This window comes from Indicator indicator, chromosome 9 (assembly GCF_027791375.1).
Source record: "Indicator indicator isolate 239-I01 chromosome 9, UM_Iind_1.1, whole genome shotgun sequence".
NCBI classification, from domain to species: Eukaryota; Metazoa; Chordata; class Aves; order Piciformes; family Indicatoridae; genus Indicator; species Indicator indicator.
This window is the reverse complement of record NC_072018.1, coordinates 7,324,025-7,346,396: the sequence shown is the minus strand read 5'-3', so window position 1 is coordinate 7,346,396 and position 22,372 is coordinate 7,324,025. Positions and strand designations below refer to the sequence as shown.

Genomic DNA, 22,372 nt, shown 5'->3' with positions numbered 1-22,372 from the left:
AGCCTCGCACAGCCAAGCCATTCTGGATATGGTTAATTGTGTGTCCTCACTCTTTGGGTACTCCAGGAGAACTGTAATCTAGTCTTTATTATGATCCAAATCATATCTTAAGGCATAAACCAGTGCTGAAAAAAAGGAAGAGTTCAAAAGGCGTTTAACTACTGCACTAGAGAAATTTCACTCGCTTTCTCCTTGTGGTCATTAAGTAGTATCGTGTATTTCATATATTTTTCTGCTTTTTTTTAAAATAGTGGGGCATTTTTATACTTTTAAGAACCCTAAATGAGTAAGATATTTTTACTTTTTGAAGGCTGTTTAAAACTTTTAAGTACAGATTTTGTGGTCTTTTAGTTTAGTTCCTCAAGCTTCTTTCACTGAATCTTGACACGTTTTATTGTTACTAAATTTCTTTAGAGAGCAATTCTTGATTGTCATCATAGTGAGGCTACATGCATGCATATATTTGCAACCATATGAACTAATGTTCATATGTCACGTTTGTTCGAGTTTGATGGGTAGATGAGGTTGGTTTTGTTTTTTACTTTCTCTGAACTGCTTAAAAATTGATGCAGATTAACAGGAGGTCCAGAGAGTGACAAGGGAGAGGAATACTTCATATTTTATTTTAGTGATCTTAAAAGATAATAAGGTTATGGACGATACTTGAGAGGAGTGTAAGAAACATGAGAGTCTGAAAAGAGCTTTTCTAAAGGCAGAGAGAATTTTCTTCACCTCTGCACAGCTGCCAAAGCATATGGCTTAAAATTCTTGTTTGTTACAACATATCTGATTCCTTGATACATGTACTTAAGCCATCTTTCCCTCACATTTCATCTGTCTCAGTTCATCTGTAAACTGTATTGACCTGTAAGAGAGCAGAGCTAGAGAAGAAATCGGGAAAAAGGTAAATAACAATGAGCTTAAGTCCCTGAGACAGAACTTGATTGCTTCATAAATTATGAGCAATCAAATGTGTTTTCTTGCAGCCAAAAGCAAGATCATGCAAATAAGAAGAAAGGCTTATTTAGGTTTGTGTGACAGAGGGCTGTGCAGGGCTTTAGTGTCCTGGGCCAGTCCCCTGACTTCAGAAAGGCATCTGGAAAAGTGAAGAGGGCTTAGGCTGACTCTAAGATTTGAGAACTGCGCATTGCAGCAGAAACCGAAGAGCTCTATTTAATTTATCATTAATGAAGTAATGAGACAACTTCTTCATACTGTTTGGATACCTATTATACAAGGAGAAGATTATCTGTGAAGGAAGGATTTTATATAGCTATATTTCTGTGGTCAACTCGAAGTTCAAAGTGGTAACAAAGTGCATGTTTGTAGTGCTAAGGTAATTAGCCTCTCTGTGAGGTGTCTGTTTAGGCACTCTACATCCAGAGTGCCAGATGCTGCATGGAATGTTGTGTCTTATATCAGCTGTGTGTCTTATAACAGCTGCAGAGCTTGTAGGTTTTAAAAATATGCGTCTGTATAGGCTTCACTATCAGTGAAAAAATGGTAAAGGCCATGTCTGTTGGTTGAGGACTGTGGAAGAGTATTCTTCACAGTCTTAAAAGTGTCATCACATTTCTTGTGTTTTAGCAGAGAATGCATCTGCTTCTCCCAGAAGGGCTGCATGAACTACTTGTATTTGAAGTAACTTTTCTTAAGGACATTCTGATAGTAAAAGTAATTTAAACAGACAAAGGAAAGGTCTATATCATAGAATCACAGAATATGCAATAGAATATAGTATTTAGCAGTTCTGATGTGTATGTTTTAAGTTTTCTTTAAGGGATATTTTTCCAAGACCTTCGAGGATTTGTTTTATAGTGTAGGGGTTTGCTTGTTCTGGTTTCAAATATTAACAAAACCTGGGTAGTCAGAAAACAGCCTTTGGAAGCTGCATTTCTCTAATCATTTTCAAGGTTTTGTGATTATATTGAGCTGCTGTGTGAAATCTGTGAGCTGTATAGGAGCAAGCCACCTTCGTACTCCTTCAAGGGGATAGGTATCCGATCATGCAGCTTCCTCCATGCGGTGAGGGAGAAATCTGTGCTGACTTAAACTGGAAGAGACTAAAACTGTAAGTGTATTAAAAATCCACTGGTTTGGCACCTTTCCTGAAAGGATCTCAAAACAACCCATGATTCTCATGAAGGAGATATTATTACTCTTTTACAGAATAGAAAAGCCAAATGCACAGAGCTAGCAAAAAGAAAAGGAGACTTTTGATAACATATGAAACAGTGGATCGCTTCTTGGCCCTAGTTCCTTGTCTTCTACTTTTTTCCAAAATATCTTTTCATCAAGGTGGGGGGAGGGGAGAAATACAGATGAGTGGTCTTAAATACTGTGTAACTTCTCTTTCTTTTTTTTTTTTCTTAAATTGGAGTGTACAGATGTGTTATTTTCAGTTTTCACCCTGTTTTCAACAAAAGTGAGCACTTAATGGTGATATGTTTAATTGCATTTTTCATAGCTATGGAGAATTAATTCATGTTACTCCAGAGGCTTTGGAAACATCATGTATATTATTGATACTCCTGTGTTAGTTACTAAAAAAGAGGCAGATAGAGATGGGCAGCATCAAAATGTGATTTGCCTTTTTTTTAAAGTAGTAACAAATTTTATTTTTTGTGGTAGAAAACTATTAAAAGTAACTGTTCTTAAGGCTGATGTTGGACAATCTTTTAACAGTATCCCCTGAGTTATTTTGTTCTTGTCCCTGTTTGTGTTTGAACATTTGTGATACTAATGAAAACAAGACAAAACACTTTTTAAAAAATGCTTTTTTAATTTATTTTTTTTTAAACAGTTGCATCTATTCTGGGTATAAAGTTCAGTCAAAGTAGACATCTCTAAGAACATTGTGGAAGGATTGTTGCATAATGGGTAATACTTTATAAATCAGAGGTTTGACATACACAAACGCTATAAAGATGGCTTGCATAGCATAGATTACACAGTCACACTTTTCCTTGAATTTTAGGTATGCTTTCTGTCTTTCTCACTCAGACAAACTTTGCTTGGGTTCGTGTCTGCCTTGTAACAGAGTAAGAACTGTACTGATTACTGTTAGGCCTGTGTTGTTTTGCTGGAGATGGTCAGTAGTAAACGAATATTGTCGGTTGTCAGAGGAGGCCTGGGCCAAGCAGTGGAGAACGGAGTGAGGCATTGTTTGCCTGTGAGAGAGACAGTAGCATGTGAGCTCAGATTATTGCGGCTGTGTGCTGTATTACTCCTCAGTACACCGTTTTGTAGAGTGAGATTTGCTGACGTCTGAGAGTCAGTCTTACCTTGCTGCTGCCAAGTGTGTTCCTTCCCATGAAAGACTTTCTGGTCCATTGTATAAAAGAAATAACCAAGATAACCTGTGTCCTGGATGGTGTTAGTAAGCAGGAACAATGCAGATGCACTTCATTTCAGCTAAAATGAACATAAGTATTTTAGAGTATGTAGTTGGGACATTTTCTGATGTAAAGCAGTGTAACCTAGAAGGCACCAAGGTGTTGAAAGGATCCTGAATAATTTGATAGTCTTTATTGTAAAGTCCATATGTTGTGACTTTTTCACATTCCCAAACTTGTACACGTGAACAGTACTGCTGGATAATTTCATTTGATGCTCTATATCCCTAAGCCTTTGTTTCCCTGTGAATTTCAACCTATGTATTATCCATATCTTGAGCTGTACGTAAAATATCACTGAAAATACACAGGACTTTATTTACTTTTGGAATGTGAAAAACAGCAGGAAAAAATTTATTTTGCTTATGTAGTATACAGTTTAGAATGTTTTGAAAAAGAAATAAAACTAGATATATTGGATCTGTTCTTTTCCTGTAAAAAAGTAGCTGTCATCCATTACAGGGTGTGGTATTCTGTCACCTGGAGCTATGTTAATCCTAGCCTCATATTCTAGAAATGAGGTAGCAAGTATTTAATTTAAAGGAATATTACACTGCAAGTGTTTTTTCAAATAATGCAGTTCAGACACACAAATTTTTTTAAGTTATGAAACAAAAATACTCTTATGCGTGAAAGGAAAAGCTGAAAATCACCTTTTTTTTCCTCTGTTTAGTCTTCAGAATATTCCTTTTAAAAGACTGTAATTGAACCTTGGTTTCTCATTCCATTTCAGGTTTTTCTCTATAATCATGGCAAAACCTTACGAATTTAACTGGCAGAAGCCAGTTCCCTCTTTTATGCAAGATGGAGCTGTGTTTGACAGATATGAAGAGGTAAGAGGCCAGTTGCTTTTCATTTGCTATTCTCTTTTAAATATGTAGATGTTACAGAATATTTCACGGTTTGCTTTCATTATACACAAATAAACTTTCAAATAACTCCAGAAATGCGTATGGGGAAGGAATACCAACACATGTTATTGCTATACATATTTTTTTGTTTTAGAAGAAATATGTTTAAAATCTGTTTAATTCATGTGATTTGAAATAAACCCTAAGGAAGAGAAAGGGAGATTTGAAACAAAATATCAGAGGTGCTTAACACCTTCTTTGCTTCAGTCTTCAATAGTGGTACAAGTTGTCTTCAGGACAACTGGTCTCTTGAATGGGCAGATGGAGCCAGGGACCAGTATAGTCTGCCTGTAATCCGGGAGGAAGTGGTAAGGGACCTGCTGAGCCACTTGGATCCTCACAAGTACATGGGACCAGATGGGATCCATCCTAGGGTGCAGAGAGAGCTGGCAGATGAGCTGGCCAAGCCACTCTCCATCATTTGTCAGCAGTCCTGGCTCACTGGAGAGGTCCCAGATAATGGAAGCTGGCCAGTGTGATGCCCATCCACAAAAAGGGCCTGAAGGAGGAACCAGGAAATTACAGACCTGTCAGCCTGACCTCAGTGCCAGGCAAGGTGATGGAACAGGTCATTTTGAGTGAAATCACACAGAACCTACAGGATGGTCAAGGGTTCAGGCCAGCCAGCATGCATTTAGGAGGGGTAGGTCCTGCCTGACCAACCTGCAGAGGGACTTGGACAGGCTGGATGGGTGGGCAGAGGCCAATGGGATGAGATTCCCGTACCTGAAGGGAGGTTGTAGCCAGGTAGGGGATGGCCTCTTCTCCCCGGCAACCAGCAGCAGAACGAGGGGACACAGTCTCAAGTTGTGCCAGGGGAGGTATTAGCTGGATATTAGGAGGAAGTTCTTCACAGAGAGGGATTGCCCATTGGAATGGGCTGCCCAGGGAGGTGGTGGAGTCGTCATCACTGGAGATGTTCAAGAGAAGACTGGGTGAGGCACCATTGTCTGGTTGATTGGATAGGGCTGGGTGATAGGTTGGACTGGATGGAAGTCTCTTCTAACCTGGTTGATTCTATGATCTCTAACCTGCATAAAAGACATTAGTGAACAAATAAATCCTTCCTTGTTTGTTTGTTTAGGTTTTTTGTGCATCTGTCAAATATGTGTATGTAAATGTGTCTTTTTAATGTATAAATTGAGGACTTGCATCTTACAAGGGAAAGTAAAAGAACACAAAACATTTATATTGTGATTCAAATATATCATTTGAGATTTGGAGTGGTTTAATATACTTTAGAAAATCAACCTGTATCTGAAATATGATTACGATGATCCTGCTTTCAGCTTTGCTTTAATCTAAATGTATTAAAGAAATGCGAACTAGGACATGTTACACAGCTGAAATAAAGTGCTGAGACATTTACCTTGTATTCAGCCTGTGAGAATAATTTTATCAGGGTCTGGTTTTAATCTTGTTTGGACAGGAACCCTATGAAAGTTCAAGGTATCTTGGTAAGTGCCTCCAGGATATTAGTATTTTCCTCTTTTCTTTTGAAACGTAAGTGAAAGGTATTTTTTTACCGCAAGGCCTGCCAAGATTAGGAGGGGTTTTTTTACCATCTGTTTTCAGGTTTGGGTACAGATAAGTTATGAACGTAAAAATGGAGATCGAATTCCTTAGAAAGGGGATTCATAAAAGCTTTATTTAGTTTCACAACTATTGCTCCAGAAAAATCAAGCTGTGAGGATCTAGGTGATGAAGAGATGTACGGGCCATAGTTGTTCTCTTGCACCTGATACGAGAAACAGAGAATGCGAAGACACAGAAAAGAGTTTAAGTGCTCAGATTTAGGTGAGAGATTAAGACTGTTCAGTGAGGCACCTGAGTCCTTGATGCAGTGAAGGGAGAATGAGACATCTCAAAAAGTAATACTTTTTCATTGTACGTTGGTGTGCCCAGCAGACACCTGTATGAGTCTAATGCTGGGCAGACATAGATAGAATGAGATCATAGCACCAGAAGTCTTGCTCTTTGAAGCTGAATTGACTGCTTTCCAAAACCCTGTAGAAAGAAGATTCTACTTGCTACCTTATTTGACCATCCAAATAATATTCTCTAGCTGCTTTGCTTGCTGCAAGTTTTGTGACAGTTTACTCCAAGTTTGCTACTGCACAGCTGTAAGCCTGGGTTGTTTTCTTAAAGAGGACTCTTCTGGAAACACTAGAAGGCTTCAACTTAGGTAACTAACTGTGTATTTTATCTGCAATTTTACACGGATCATCAAGGGTCGTAAAAATCCTAGTGACTCAGAAGTTGAGATCTGTAGGCTGTAAACAGTGAGCACTTGATGGTGTGGCTGTTTGATATTAAGAGATTTATGATATACGCAAGCTATTATGTAATTGTGTTGTGGTAGTAACTAGATAGCCTACTTGAGGGAGACCATTGTTTTAGAAAGGCCATGAAAACATAGCAAGATCCAATCCCTGTACTGCAGGGCTTTCATTTTTCAAGAAAAATGTTTCAGATCTAGACTTAGCATTCCATGGAACAGATGTGCTTAATTCCCCACTCTAAAAGAAAGGTCACATCGGGGAAAAGAGAATTGATAGGTGAATGGAGGTCAATGCAGAACTGCAGCTCAGGAATTCTAGTACGGGGTCTTGGTGACAGAGCAGCTCTAGTACAGCATGAGATGTCTTTTATATGCCCAAGTTTGTGTGACTGGAAAAACACTGAGTTGTTGTTATGTGGAGCAGATGATGGATCCATCTTTTTCTGATAGATGAGTCCATTAATTAGAAGGATTACAAAATTATGGATGTATATCTCGAGTCACACGTTATCATGTTTGACTGCTGGGAAGTCTGAGTCTAGAACAGAGTTCTCAGCAGCATATAGGACATAAAAATCAGACATGATAGGAATCTTGCTGATCATGTTGCATCTGTGTGATCTGATTGTAAGTGCTTTTTTTACCACACAAGAATGCAAATTGCAGAAAAAGCAGTTTCATGAATAGAATAAAGGCTGGGGTGGAACATCAACATGAGTTCAATTTAGGTAGACACCTTTGTGAAAACATTTTTGGTACGTCAAGAGCTTTTCGGTAGATGAGGACACAATAAATGACAAAAATTTGCCCACCTTTTGTGTGAGTAGTCTGGGAAATACAAGAGACTCTTGTATCATTTGGTAGCTAGATGCATTTTAAACGAACCAAGATTCCAAAGATGACAAAGCTAGTAAATCTGAGGTGTCTGGCAACAAGGTTTTGTAAGGAATGAGTGCTAGAGTGAAGGCAGGAAGACAGGTGTTCTGATGAAGATAGATGGGCACAGCACTGCATGCTGGAAACTCATGCATAGTGTTGTTGACTCAGAGTGAGCTGTACTTTCTCTCTCAATTCCCCTGCCTATAAAATTAATGTTGTTTGCTGCTTGGATGGGAAATTGCTGCATGTCAGTCCTTAAAACCTATACATCTGGATTTAGGTTGTCCAGAAGTGTTAGACACAATTGAGTAATTAATGTGTCCAGGAAAAAGGAGCAGTTATCCCTAAAATCACCTGTGGCTGCCTCCTGATGTCCAGCATCCTAAGTCAGGCTGGAGAGCTCCCTCACAGTGAGAACAAACCGTTCAGAAAAGCATGCTGCACGGATTGAAGGCGTTGGAGTTCTTTTGTGGTTTGTTACCTAAATTCAAATTGTCCTGTAAACGAGACTCACATGTTCACATGTATGGTATATGCTGAGGAGAGGATGTGGAGTTTTGGAAAGGTATCTTAGTCTTTAACAGAAAAAAGCACCAATCTCTGAAAGAAGAGTAAGCAATGCTGCAGCCTATAGACATGATTGTTGGGTTTCAATTAAGGAAGTCAGGATGTCCTGCATCCTTTTTTTACCTTTTCTTTAAAAGATGATTGATTCTGCAGTGTTACCCTGCATTTTAGCTTAATTCACAATACATTAATTGAAGCTGGAGGTGTGTGGTGGAAATTTCTTTTTTAATTCAGCTAATCTGATTTTTTGCCTTGTCTAGTCTCCTTGGTATGGACTTCTTTCCTGGTTTCTCTACAAATCTATATCCTTCAGTCTCTGCTTGTCAGATAATCTGGCTACAAAATGCTCATGATGTGCCTACTGCCATAGTCTTGCCAGAAAAGTGCTTCTCAAATTCTGGAAGTTAAAATGAAATGCGATCATTTAATCCTCAAGGTAGCATTTTCAAATTGATATACTTTCTACCTTTATGTAGTTTGAAGCATTTAATTTGCAATATTTTTTTTAAATTCTATTTAATTAATGTTTTTTGATTAGATAAGAATCACTACTTTCGTTAAACAAATCTTCACAGTTGCAAAGAAGCAACAGAGTGTAGCTGGAGGTCTGTATCTAATCGAGTCCCTCAGGGGTCAGTACTGGGACCAGTACTATTCAATATATTCATCAATGACCTGGAAGATAGAACAGAGTGCACTGTCAGCAAGTTTGCTGATGACACAAAACTGGATGGGGTGGTTGACACACTGGAAGGTTGTGTTGTCATTCAGCAATGACAAACTTAGGCTGGAGAGTTGGGCAGGGTGAAATGTAATGAAATTCAACCAGGGCAGGTGCAGAGTCTTGCACCTGGGAAAGAACAACCCCAGGTATAGGTTGGGGACTGACCTGCTGGAGAGCAGTGAAGGGGAAAAGGACCTGTGGATCCTGGTGAATGGAAGGTTGACCATGAGCCAACAATGTGCCCTTGTGGCCAAGAAGGCAAATAGTACCCTGGGGTGTATTAGAAGGGGTGTGGTTAGGTCGAGAGAGGTTCTATTCCTCCTCTGCTCTGCCCTGGTGAGGCTGCATCTGGAATATTGTGTCCAGTTCTGGGCCCCTCAGTTTAAGAAGGACAGGGAACTGCTTGAAAGAGTCCAGCGCAGAGCCACACAAATGATTAAGGGAGTGGAATGTCTTCCTTATGAGGACAGACTGAAGGAGCTGGGTTTCTTTAGTCTGGAGAGGAGTGAGTGCCAAGAGGATGGAGTCAGGTTTTTCTCGGTGATGCCCAATGACAGGACAAGGGGCAATGGGTAGAAGTTGAGGCATATGAAGTTCCATGTAAACATGAGGAAAAATTTGTTCACTGTGAGGGTGACAGAACACTGGAACAGGCTGTCTGGGGAGGTTGTGGAGTCTCCCTCTCTGGAGATATTCAAGACCCTCCTGGATGAATTCCTGTGTGATCTTGTATAGGTGATCCTGCTCTGGCAGGGGTGTTGGACTAGATGATCTTGTCCAGGTCCCTTCCAGCCACTAATATTCTCTGATTCTGTGAAAATATTGATGAAGTGAATCCCAGTGTGTCAAGTGGCATCAAAAAGACAAATCAGTACAAATTATTATTTTTAAAAAACCTCCCTCCTTTCTTCCTACCTGATTGCTTTGGGAAGAGCAAACTCTTCAGGAAGGTACTTGGGAAGAAATGTCACAGTCTTTGGTTTTGGAACAATAAACAAATGGATGATATTTGTTAAACCGATTGAACTAATGGTGTATATTTTCTTTTCTATAGGAATCTTTTGTCTTTGAAAGTAACTGCCTCTTCCAAGTGGATGAATTTGGGTTTTTTCTGAGCTGGAAAAGTGAAGGAAAGGTATATTACAATTATGTCAAGATTATATACTAGATATTATTGTATTTGGTTTATATTTTGGCTAGTTTTAAAAAAAATAGTGTGTTAGTTTGTTTACCAGAGTAGCTTTAGTCCTGTTCTTTTAGAATTGACAGAAGTGATATAAGAAGGAAATACAGAGTTTAGTGTTACATTACTGGTGTTTGCAAATAAGAGTGTTTATTTTTATTGCAACTCCTAATGGAGCCATGTGTCAACAGACCTTTGAACTTGTACCTTTTTTGCCATTTCAGGAAGGACAGGTATTAGAATGCTCTCTGATCAACAGTGTTCGTTTTGGAGCTGTACCAAAGGTACTCTGTAGTTATACTCTTCATTTAAACTAAGACTATTTAAACTGAAGATGAAATGCTGGATGAAGTTATTTTCTTTGGAAAAAATCTCCACAATGCAACTTTTAATTTGGTATCATGGTCTTTAAATTGTAAGCTTTTAAGTCAAGTAGTTCCGTGTGATTGCAGTAGGAAAGTTCTGTCATCTGGTCTTTCTGATGTAGTAGAGCACTCAGCTTTCTGGGTGCAGTGAAAGCTGAACAATGGAGATAAAGAGCATGCATTAGGAGATTTTAATTATTTTATAACAGCATGTTATGGTACTTGTCTTACGAATCTGGAAAAATGTCTTGTATTCCAAATTTTGTTCCTATGTTTAGAATTTGTTGTATCTTCTTGCTCCATTGATGTGAAAACTAGAAAGCTTTATTTGTATCCCTCTTTATACAGTTTGATGATTAGAGAGGGCAGCTGGTCACTGTCATTTTGAAGAACATCAACAGAAGGACTTACTAGTTCTGGAGAAGCCCAACCTGGAAATATTTTCAGTGGCATTTTTCAGAAGAAACACTTAAGATTTAGTGAAGCTAATTGTGGGCCTCTTCCCCAGGCCTTTAATTTAGAAGATTTGTTGTGAAGCACAGTATTTGATAACACCTTTGTGTTTCCACTTTCATATGTGAAATATTTCTTTAAGTTTAGGTAACTTATCTCTTAGTAGCTCTCTTGGGAATCCATAGTCTAAAATCTTTCCCCCGTAGAGAAGGTGCATGAGAAGTAGTGGTGCAGACAGCACCGTGCTTCATGTACTGACAACCATACCAATATGCTTCAAAACTCACCTCTGTCTTTAAGTAGGTAATTTGTTCTTTATGCCTATTAAATCTGTAGTCTTTGATCTGAAGCAGAAACACCAGCTTGTATGACATGTTATTAAGTAACAGCCATAAAGTCATACAGATCATAACTCTAACTATGGACTTAACTATATTGGAATAATTTACTTGACATTAACACTGTTCCTCCATTTCCCAGTCCTTAGAGTTGTTTGTTTTTTTTTTTTTCCTGATGAAAACATATGTAATTTCTAATTTAACATTCTAAATATATTTTAAATGCTTCATTTACTTCTGAGTTCTTACTGTCGTACTCCTAATTACTAGAATATATTGTTTTCCTTGTTTACACATAATAATTCAAAGGAAAAGCGTTATGATAATTGGCAAAGGTTCAAAGGTGTTAATGTACATGGGGATGGAAGTACATCTTTACCATAGTGCATTGCATAACAGAAGTATTGTAAATGTAACAAGTTACTTACTCTGTTTAACAGGATCCCAAAATACTGACTGCACTTGAAGCTGTTGGAAAATCAGAAAATGAGTTGGAAGGACGAATAGTATGTGTTTGCAGTGGCACAGATCTGGTGAACATCAGCTTCACTTTCATGGTAGCAGAAAACACGGAAATAGCCAAGGTATTTCACAATTAAACAGGAGGGGGTTAAAAAAAATAAATTAATAAGAGCTCCTCAGTAGTAGTCAGTTGTTTTTTCTGTCTGGCTGACTGAAATACCTATTCTAATGTCTACTGTCACACTTTGCAAAAGGACAGAAAACATGTTTGCAGTATTCTGTAACATATCTGAATGCCATGGTGAAAGGAAATGGTGACTCTTAGCAGCTTTTGCTTGCATGGTGATGTTTCAGAAGTGGACACTGACATCATCAAATATAGCACACAGCTGATAGTGTCTCAGTGTGCTTGTACAGCAGACTGTGACAATTAACACAGTGCATCTGTAACATACAGGGGTGCTGAAGGGAAGTGTAATTACTTTCATTTTCCTGGTGGGTGGAGCTCAACCCTCCAAAATTTTGTTCAGTGATAACCTGATTGTGTTGTGTGGTTCATATTATTTAAAAAGACAAAAGCAGGAAAGAAAATTCTCTACAGTTAAGGGGATTAGGGGATTTCAGTGTACCTAGCTTCTTTCCTGCTTCCCGTTGACGTGGAACAATCTTAAAGAAACAATGGTGCTGTTTTACACGTCATCTTTCCTGACGCCTTCAGATTACAGTTCACAATGTGACTTCTGTGGCTCCACCAAGTTCTGGTACTTGATCTGTCTGCTGAGTACTCTGAGAAACTTGATTGTAACCACTGATAGTATGCTACTAGCTTAGATACAGAGATTTAAGGGATTTTAAAAATATGTATTTTTTTCCTTTTCTGATTTTATGTACTTATGGTGTATTAGTTGGTTTGCTTGTTTCTTAGCTACCTTAGATCTCAAACTCTATTAGGCTAATTAATTTGTGAGGAGTGTGTTGGCCAGTTGCATACACTGTCACAACAGGTGAGCTAATTATACTGTCTAAAAGATCTACTGCTTCAGTGATGTGTCATGTTGCAGTCAGATTGTGGATAGGCTCTGAGATGCCCATATATGTCAGGGTCCTGAATACAGGAGACTTTAACCACAATATATATCCAGAACTTGTCAACAGTGGTGATCCACCTGATCTGGTATGTTTGAGGCACAAGGGAGCGGATAAAGCAGATCAAGCCAAAACCAGTGTAGAGCTTTCTAAGTTGCCTTTGCTGGGGATATGGTCATATGGGAAGTGTTTTGTCTTGTACTGGATTGGCCTTTTGTATATAGTAAGTACATCAACTTTCTTTTATGCTTCTGTGCTAAAATAAAATTTTCTAGCAGTTACCTGCATGTAGAGCTGTTCCTCCTTAATTCTTCCTGTTTTGTTAATTAGGAGGCACCTTTCCTACAGTAAATCTACTCTGTAAGAAGTGAGTCTTTACATGGCATTAACTACCCGTGCAGCTACTAGCTGCAGTTTAAAATAGGCCTTTATTTAATCCACGTTCAAAAGTACATGTCCCCTGTGAAATGACAGAGGCAAGAGTTATTTAGAAAAAATGGGGTAGTGATTTAATTTATGCAGCCTAGATGTTTGTAAGGGGTGCATCTGTAGTGGTTTCTGCCATTTCCCCTCCTGCCGCCATGAGGAAGGCAGTCATTACTTGCTGTAGATCTTTTGTCATTTCCTCAGATAAACCAAGGTCAGGAATGGTTGGCACATTATTGGGATACTTTAAAATAAGGAAAGTTAGTGATGGATCCAAATAGAAAAGCTTGAAGATTCTGCCCAGATAGAGGGCAAAAAAGGATTTCTGCTTCTGTAGATAATAAGTTACAATTGGAACGGAAGTAATTGTTACTCACTGACAGCTGAGTTATAATGGAGTGAGAAACCATTACAAAAAGACAATTAATGCAGGTTCCCATGTAAGGAGTGGTATCAGTGGGAAGCAGATTTTGCCAGGTCCAATAGGACACGATGGCAATGTGGGGGCAGTACCATAGGGGTGGCTTAGCTGTGGCTAGTGGCCATGCACAGAGTGACTGTGAACAGTAGTGAGCCCTCCCCTCCAAGCAGGGCTCATTGCAGGCTGTCCATTGTGATCTGTCATCATCTCAGCACTGGAGCAAGCCCCATGCTCCTTTGCTGCTTGTGGCGGTGTGCTCAGAAGTTCTGGGCAAGTCTTTCTGAGTTTCAAGTATAGCTATTCCAACAACAAAGAGTGTGTTTATTATCTCTCCAAACTCCAACTCTTGATATTTACATTCTATCTACTTCAATTTTATTGGTGTTTTCAGCTGAGAAATTTGTTTTCATTTTCACTCCTAAAACAGCCACTAAATATGGTGTACTTCTTTTCTGATTGCAAGCAGCAGTTGTGGTCCACTCCTAAAGCAACTCCATTGTTGTAGCAGAGAGTGACTGTGGAAGGTGGAATTTAAAATCTGATGTTTGGAATCCCAATTAAATCATCTTATACAAATTATGTGAGCTAAAATTAAAGCATACACAGAGCTGAAGTGCTGATATGAGGCCTTAGTGTGTTTTTTGTAGGCTGACTGTCTAAAGTTGGTCCAATAAAAACTGTTGTGGTTCAGAAACCCAAAATCTGGACTTCTTATCCTTCCTTATCCCCTTTGGCAATGTGTTAAGGACTTTAACCTGAGTCAAGTGAGTTCTCTTTACATTTTTATCATTACTGCATATCAGGAGTTAATGTGTCCTGACAGTTCTTCTTTCCCAGTTCCACTTGTGCTGCTTGGAAGGACCATCTTTCCAGCTTCTACCAGAATGTTCCTATTGCCCTGCTGATAGAGGACTTGATATATTCATTTGAAGAGTGAGCCATAGCATTAAGCTCATGTTGCCTGTTTAGGTATGAAGCTCTTACCAGTGTTTAAGATAACCTGGTTCTGGAATCACAGAATCAACCAGGTTGGAAAAGACCTCAGAGATCAAGTCCAACCTATTACCCAGCACCAGCTTGACAACTGAACTGTGGCTCTAAGTGCCATATCCAATCTTTTTTTGAACACCTCTAGGGATGATGTCTGGAAAGTGCTGATACCATTCTGGTGTTAGGTAGAGATGGCAGCAGCCACAGGGGAGACAGAGTGGGAAGGAGGGTGTAACTTTTAACATGGGCATAGCTGAATTTGATAGAAAATAGGTGTTTTCTACAGGTGTGTTACTCACTGAGACAGTGGAGCACTCATTGATGGCTAACCTGGGAGGCACCAAGTTTGCATAGCATGTGCTGAAATGCTTTATTACTTATATGCTGACAAACAATGTAAAGGTGAAATGAAAGCTTTAACATGCAGTTAATAATACCATGGTGCTGAAGATGACTGCAGTTAAAAGTATTTCATTTTGACAATCTTAAATATCTCAGCTTTTCAACTCAGAGTATTATTCATTTTTAAAATGGTTTCAATAAGGTGAAGCACTTCAGGCTCATAATTTTGTTACTGTTTCTACTATATGGGTCTTTTTCACTCCCCCCCTCAAAAAAAAAAAAAATCTGTGTCAGTTGACTTTTTTTCTTCTGAAACAGACTTAAATATTTGCCAAAATCATATTGCTAGGAGGGCAATTAGAAAGTAACAGAAGATTCCTGTGGGAACATCCCACAGTCACATTACAGAAAAGTTCTGTTTTCCCATAGCTTTGTTTTGCTTTGGTATTTCAAAGCAAAACTTTCTAAGAAACCTGCAGAACATACTTGGACAGAACTCTGGGAGTCTACTGCTGTTCTGTGTCCCACTATGTTAGTATATGCCTTGTGTCTCATAGCCTACGTCAAAAATCTTTCTAAGCTACGACTGTCTTTAAAGATAGGACCACTGCTTACGTGGTCAGGTATACCTGTGCCAGGTATCCAATACTGTGTTCTCTAGAGAAATCTGCATATCCTAGCCAGCCTGCAGGTAAGTGTCTGTGATTTTGCCACCTTGTGTTCTTTCCTGGTTATGCCACTGTGGAATTACCAGTGAATTGAAAACTTCAGCCCTTGTTCTCTGTAGCCTTGAGGTCGATTTCAATGTATGAAGCTTTGATGTTTTTATCAGTTTCTATACAAAAGCAGCCAATGTGAGTTTTCCAGGAACTTTCAGAATAGATCCTTCCATTCTGGAGCAGAAAGCTTTGTGGAGAGGTGCAACAGTCCAGACGCATCAGGCAACTCCTAATCCAGGATGCTTGTGAGAGCCTCAGCTTGAAAGTCAGAAGTCCCTTTTATTGTTGTAACAGAATTTCACAGTCATATCGTCCATATCTGTGCTGCAGTTGTTCAGGTAGGGGATAGTTTTTACACTGTCCTATGCTAGAGGACAGTGAATGGAAGTGACTTCTGAGACATCTGCATTGAGGGAAGAGGGACATCTGCTGGTTACTGCAGTGCTGAATGAGGGCAAGGTATCAGGGAGTCCTGTCAGGCCAGGTCTGCCTTGGTAAGAGCTGGGAAACATTACTATTCTCTGTGGGTTTCCTAAACTTTCAGGCTGTCAAGCCCTTGACTCTGATGGTCACTCACAGGCACTGAATACCAGAACCAGAGGGCCATGTCTCCTTGCCTCCTCAGATTTCCCAATGCACTCTACTGAATTCGAGCAACTGTGGAGAGACTGCACTGAAAATGTGCAGGTAAAGTCTCAAAAGATCTGGAGAATACTGACCTCATCTGCAAATAAGACATGGATGACCTTGTCTAGGATTTTGTGAGCTGTAGATTGTGGTCATTTTTAGCCTTTCATAATTTTTGCCCTTTTTAACCCTCATAAATTGAAAGGTTGATGGCTAAAAGAGACAGCCGAGAGGTCAAACTTGTGAATCCTGCTGCTGCCTCTGCTTCATCAATGAATCCCAACTAACACAAGGTCACTAAGTGCCTCAGAAGCATTTGAGTACTACAGCAAAAGTTGAGAGCCTCTTTGATCAACTTTTCTTGCAATTTCTCCTTGTAGAGATATTTGACAATGTTGGATCTTGTTGGAGAAAAACAACACTGTCTGCTTATTCCAGCTGGCAGTGTACATAGATTTTGGCCTCTTTTGTCAGCCTAAGGGTCTGTGTTGAGGGTGTATTTTGGTTTTGGTTGGGTTTTATTCTTTTACTTCTCATGGTAGTGTTTCTCTAGGATTAGATAGCAGGGCCCAGGTTCCTCTTCTATGTGAATATGGAATAGTTCCCAGTATCAAGAGAACCATTCAGAGTTAACATTGGCAAATTAAAAGTACCAAGTCATGTTCTGAAATCTGGAAAACATTTAGCTCTAACATCAGTGAGAATCAAACACATCCTGTATTTCTATTAAAAACATTATGTAACTACTTTCTGTAAGACCGAAGTGAAGTGTTTCCTATCTACCTTATCTCAGAATTTCATCTTGTATAGGATTTTCCTTCTTTGGAGAGGTAGTGATTTGGAAATGCTGAGCATGAAAGAAGAGAATTGAGCATCTTTATCACTGTTTACTTACATAGGTTTTTACAGGACTTTCAGCTTGATCTGTAGCATAAGGAGTGCTGTTGTCATAGTGTACAAGCAAGGCTATGGTTATATTCTTTATAGCATGTTAACTGAGAAAAATCTGAGCTGTTCTTTCATCCCTCTCACAAGGTCAGCAGACAAAAGTACATTAAATCTAAGAATGGTTTGTTGTCAGCTTGACATTTGTCAGGCTTTGGATATCTTGTGGATATCTGTGCATTGGATTACAGTGCCTTAAAAGTCATTACGAAGATGGTTGTTATTTAGAGACTGTTCTGGCCTCAGAAGGCAAAGAGTTTGAACGAGGCTGAATGTATATTAATCTATAGTTGAGGAAGCTTTTTAATCTTATGTAATTTTGCTCCCATATAGTATGTTCACAGCCTGGAAGCATTTCCTTTTTTTTTTTTTTTTTTCCTTTTTCCTTTTTTTTCCCTCAGATCTCTTATTCCTGGTTAAATTTGGGCTAGATGGTAACCATAGGGAATATCTGATGAAACACTCCACAGAGTGCTTTAGTCGCAAACTACAAGTGGCTAGATGCGACGTTGTAGTGCAACAGTGTTGTGTGGAACAGATAGCCAAACATATCCCTCTCGCTGTTACGTCTTGCCCAGGGGTCATCATGCAAGTCTAAAGATGATTCATAAATGGACAGAGACTCTTGCTTGTTGCCAACAGAGATGTGATACTTTTGTGACTTAGTGTTTGGCTGTAGGTCTGTGCTCTTTAGATGTAAGACAATGCAGTTTCTGATTTGGCATCTCTACCAGGAAAGGGCATTATCATTGAAAAAATAATACAGAGCCCTCTAAAGTGGGAGCCACCAGGACAACTCCTTCAAAGAAATTTCTGGTAGGTGGTTAGTGTATTGATTTCTCTATATACTTGTGGTGGTGGGTTTTTTTTGTGTGTGTGTGTTTGGTTGGTTTGGTTTGGTTTGGTTTGGTTTGGTTTTTTCCTAGCAGTGTTCCTTTTTGGCAGCTGTTCCTGTACAGAAGTAACTTCAGAACCGAGTGCTGGGTAACCTTACTTTTAAATGTTAGATTTTGTTATATCCGATATACTTGCAATCCATTGACTTCAAATTAGAATGGATCTGGGTGTGTTTATTTTCTGTTGAAGTGGTGACATTGTCAGTGGTGGTTTTAGCAGGAAAAAATTGAGTTATGAAAGACTGAAGCTTATTGGCAGTATGCATTTTGTGTAATATAATTTTGCAAGGGCATTTCCTTTGCAGTGCGCATGCCATGTTACTGTATGGGTCAGTGCTGAAGAACTTACAAGGGGCTACAGACTAATGCATGTGATATGAAGAGAATTTTTTTTTTATAGCTGTGACAGTGTTCATGCAGCAGTAATGTATACTTTACTACTTTTAAAAACAAAACCAAAACCACAAGAAAAAAAATCCACAAAACACCACACAAAACCCAACAAACCACAAAATCCTGAATGTAGTTGATCATAGTTGAGCGATGATAGTTGAATTTTGACAGTTCAAGGAGATGGAACTATATGTAAGACTTCTTCAGGCATTTGTCCTGAAATTATCACAAACACTATTTGTATATTATCTCAGATAAGTCAAAATTTGTTGGAAAAGATATGTTTCCCAAGTCTGTCAGTGACTTCCAGTTATATAAGTTCTAATAAATAATATTATCTTTCCCCATGAACCTTGCTTTCTTTATATTCCTGGGTAGTACAACCATACTATGACTGTTAAGTCATCTTATTCATGCAGTTGGGAAAAGACAAGTGTGAAAGCAAACTGTTACCAATGGGTTGTTTTTAAGCCCAAAAACACAGCTAAGAAAACACCAAATGCTAGCTTTTCTTATATGCAGACTTCTGTTTTCGAATGATTCTCAGATACACGCTTACTCTGTTGGTACACATTTTATGTAGCAATCCTTTAAAAAGTAATCTGAAAGGAAATATTTAAATATTAATAAATACCTTAATAAATGACTACTTTTTCTAAAGCAATATAGATTTATAAGGTCGATTTTTAAGGGGGTCTGATTAAGAATTTCTTGTTCAAAAAGAAGTCTGTAATGTGCTTGTAATGTCATGACTACAATGATTTGTTTAAGTGTGTTTATCTGCTGTATTGACACCTTAGTCCTTGATCTCTGGAGGTCCCTTCCAACCCCTAACATTCTGTTATTCTGTGTGATGTGAATTCATAGGGATTTACTGCTTGCAGTTTACAGTAGACCATTTTCCAAAGGTGTTGGTATTCGTCCTATATAAATAGTGATTTAAATTCTTTTTAATCTGTTTTGTAGATGTACAGTGCTCATTCATGAAAAGAAAAATACCCTCATCTGCACCTGTTTATAAGTGCCAAATAAATTCTAGATCTTACCCAAGTCAGTTTAAGCTGCATGCATAGAATTTGGCTGGAAGCGAGAAGCTTCTTTATTCATAAGGCTAACGTTGAGCAGGGGACCAAATCCTGCCTCAGTTCTACCAGTGTAAATTATCTATTAAGTAATCCTAGCATTACAATGGCATAATTGAGAGCTAACTTGGCTTGTAGGGCTGTCATTTTTTTCTCTTTCTACAGCTTTATCCTGCCAGGATTCTTACTGAAATCAACGATTGTTCATGTTAGGACATAATCCTTAAGCTTCTTCTATGTGGTACTGCAAAGCCTAGGTGCAAGCTGTAGTGGAAAAATTAATCCATAAAAAGGAATTAGATAAGTCAGTCCTGTAATGCTGCTGCTGGCTGAAAGTCAGACGAATGATAACTAGAATGTTGGGTTTTTTTGAATATGCCACAGGGTGTTAAATCAGGTCAGTGCCACAGAACCATTGTTATGCCTCACCATGGTTTGCTCTACATGATTAATATTTTGTTTCATTCCTTTTCAAAAACTGGACCAGTTAAATATGTCATCACATCATATTGCTTAATAATAGCTGTTATGGCCAGCCACAACGGAAAGGGCAACATGTTTATACAGCCTATATATAGAAGGCTTAATAAATCAATCAATGGACTGCTTGGCTTTGCTGGCAATAAACTGTTTTAATAGTGCTGTTGATGATACATGTAGTACTTGGAAGAACAGAAAGCACTATCACTTTGTTTAGTGAAGGATAAAATAGTAATGGGCAAAACGAGCTTTTCCATGGTGTTATAGGCTGTGAAGTGGGTAGGTTTTTTTCTCAGGTTAGGTAATTAACATTATCCATAGCTGCAAGGAAAACTAGCCTTCCCCAAGACAGAGTCTCCTCCTTCTTCCCATCTTCAGTTTTCCTAATATGGTATTTCTATTTTTTCTTTTTTTCTCCAGCAATGGGTAGAAGGGCTTGGATCCATCATACATAACTTTAGAGCTAACAATGTCAGTCCAATGACATGTCTTAAGAAACAGTAAGTTATTTTTATTCCTATTCTTTCTCCTTTATTTTCCTATACTTGTATCATCTTCCTTTTTGGAACTAAAGAGAAAAAAACATGTTTTTTGTAGTTCAACATTTGCAATCACAGAAAAGTTTAATAAAGAAAATTGTTATATTAGTTTGAGTTTTCTTTCATTGTGATAAGAAGTCTTGAGTCTATATCTGGCATCTGCCCAGGAAAAATGACAAAAGATTTATAACTGTTCATTTGATTTATTGATATGTATGTTTTAATTATTGTCTAGTTTGCTATTTATTTGATGCATATGCAAGCAAAATTCCATGAGTCTTGTCTTCACAGTTGTGTTAATGGATGTACTGATTCTTCTGGGATGCTCTTGCCTTTACAGTTAAAGAACTGTTGTGCCTCAAAGCCCTAAAAGGTTGTAGAAAAATGATTTTATTACAGAACATTTATTTCTTTGTTCTCATTTCACAGACATGGCAATGATCTTAAGATGAATTTAAATGTTTAGGTGCCAGTTTTAATAAATAGCATTTAAAAAATATTTCATTCTTAATTTCAGCTGGATGAAACTGGCCTTTCTAACAAACACAAATGGGAAAATTCCAGTTCGAAGGTAAGCACAATTGGGAGCTTCAGTTTTTATAAGATACTAGTTGTATAATATTAATAAAATTATGTGGTTTAATAATGAAGTATAATACCAATTTTATTACTAATATATATGTAAGAATAAGTACATAACTAGTCATACTTCGCTGAATTCCATACCTCCTTGTTAAACTAGGCAGGACTTCTTATCAACCTGTTAATGAAGATATGAGTGCTTGTAATTGTCTTCAAAGTCACTTAAATCTAAGAGCATCTGTTGTCTCAGCTTAAAACTCCTCAAACCCTGAGGTGGGTTTTTCAGTTGTAAACTTTAAGTACTTACTAAAGGAACTGTAAAATCTTGCAGGTCAGTTAAGTAGAGAACAAAAATGTGAGTGTTAAAATGTAGTTCCTTGTGAAAGAGACAGATACAGCTGTGCCAAAAATACTTTTGCTTTTATAGGAACCCCCAGGGTAATAGTTTTTCTCCACATAGTAAACAAATTGTTGCATTTGTTGTCAGTAACAGAAAAGCTAGAACAGTTTATTCATTATGTACACTCATTAACTATTACAAGTTACTGATTGTCACTCCTCTCTGGCTAGGTAGTAATTCTCCCTCCTTCTGCTGATACCAATATTGAGTTTCTTTCCTCTTCATGCAGTATGTGAAAACCACTTTTGTGGCATGCTTTTTTTTTTATAAGTAGAAAAATCACAGAAGGGAGCAGGAAGGAGGACTCTTTAAGCACATTTTTTTTTCCAAGGAAATAAGAGAGAATTTTGCATCTATAGAATAATCTGCAAAAACACAAAGGGCATGCTATGCTGCCTTTCAGGTTTCTGTAGTTTCATAACACCTTGATGGTGTAAGACCTGCTTCAGTGTATTGATCTTTCAGCTTTCACATTGCCAAGCCCCTGCTAATTTCTCAAACTTGAACTAAACTGCCATGAGGCCCCTTCTGTGCAGAAGTCCCATGAGGAATATTAACCGATGGGTAATGCTGAGGGAATAATACTACAGGGGCAAGTTAATTTTCAGGATTTCAGAGATTTATGCCTGTATTTGAATATAGAGCTTTATTCCTCAGTATGGGTTTATAGTGCTCTCACTTGTCTGAAACTGTTTCTGTCAGGAAATATTTTACCTTGCATTTAGCAAGGCATAAATTCTCTCCGTTGTGCTGCAGCAGGCTCATTTGTGTATGTAGACAAACCTGCATATTGCTGCAAAGAGTCCAGTCCATTGGTTCCAGTGTATTAAATCCTTACATTCAAATTTGCATTGTTTTCAGGTTGATGTAAATCAGTCTCTAGCAT

The 22,372-nt window shown here is 38.3% G+C and overlaps 1 protein-coding gene across 4 annotated transcripts in view; it reads left to right on the top strand.

The window, feature by feature from the left end:
* Nucleotides 1-4,141: 4,141 nt before the first annotated feature.
* The window catches only part of PLCB4 (phospholipase C beta 4), a 92,938-nt gene continuing 74,707 nt past the window's right edge, over nucleotides 4,142-22,372 (top strand). For 3 of the 4 annotated variants that reach the window (XM_054383825.1, XM_054383823.1, XM_054383824.1), the window contains exons 1-6: nucleotides 4,145-4,228; nucleotides 9,812-9,892; nucleotides 10,165-10,224; nucleotides 11,537-11,680; nucleotides 20,386-20,465; nucleotides 21,022-21,075. In XM_054383825.1, the coding sequence (XP_054239800.1) occupies nucleotides 4,145-4,228; nucleotides 9,812-9,892; nucleotides 10,165-10,224; nucleotides 11,537-11,680; nucleotides 20,386-20,465; nucleotides 21,022-21,075 (503 nt within the window). Of the gene's footprint in view, nucleotides 4,229-9,811; nucleotides 9,893-10,164; nucleotides 10,225-11,536; nucleotides 11,681-20,385; nucleotides 20,466-21,021; nucleotides 21,076-22,372 lie in introns of all 4 variants that reach the window. The other variant, XM_054383826.1, reaches the window with a different exon arrangement.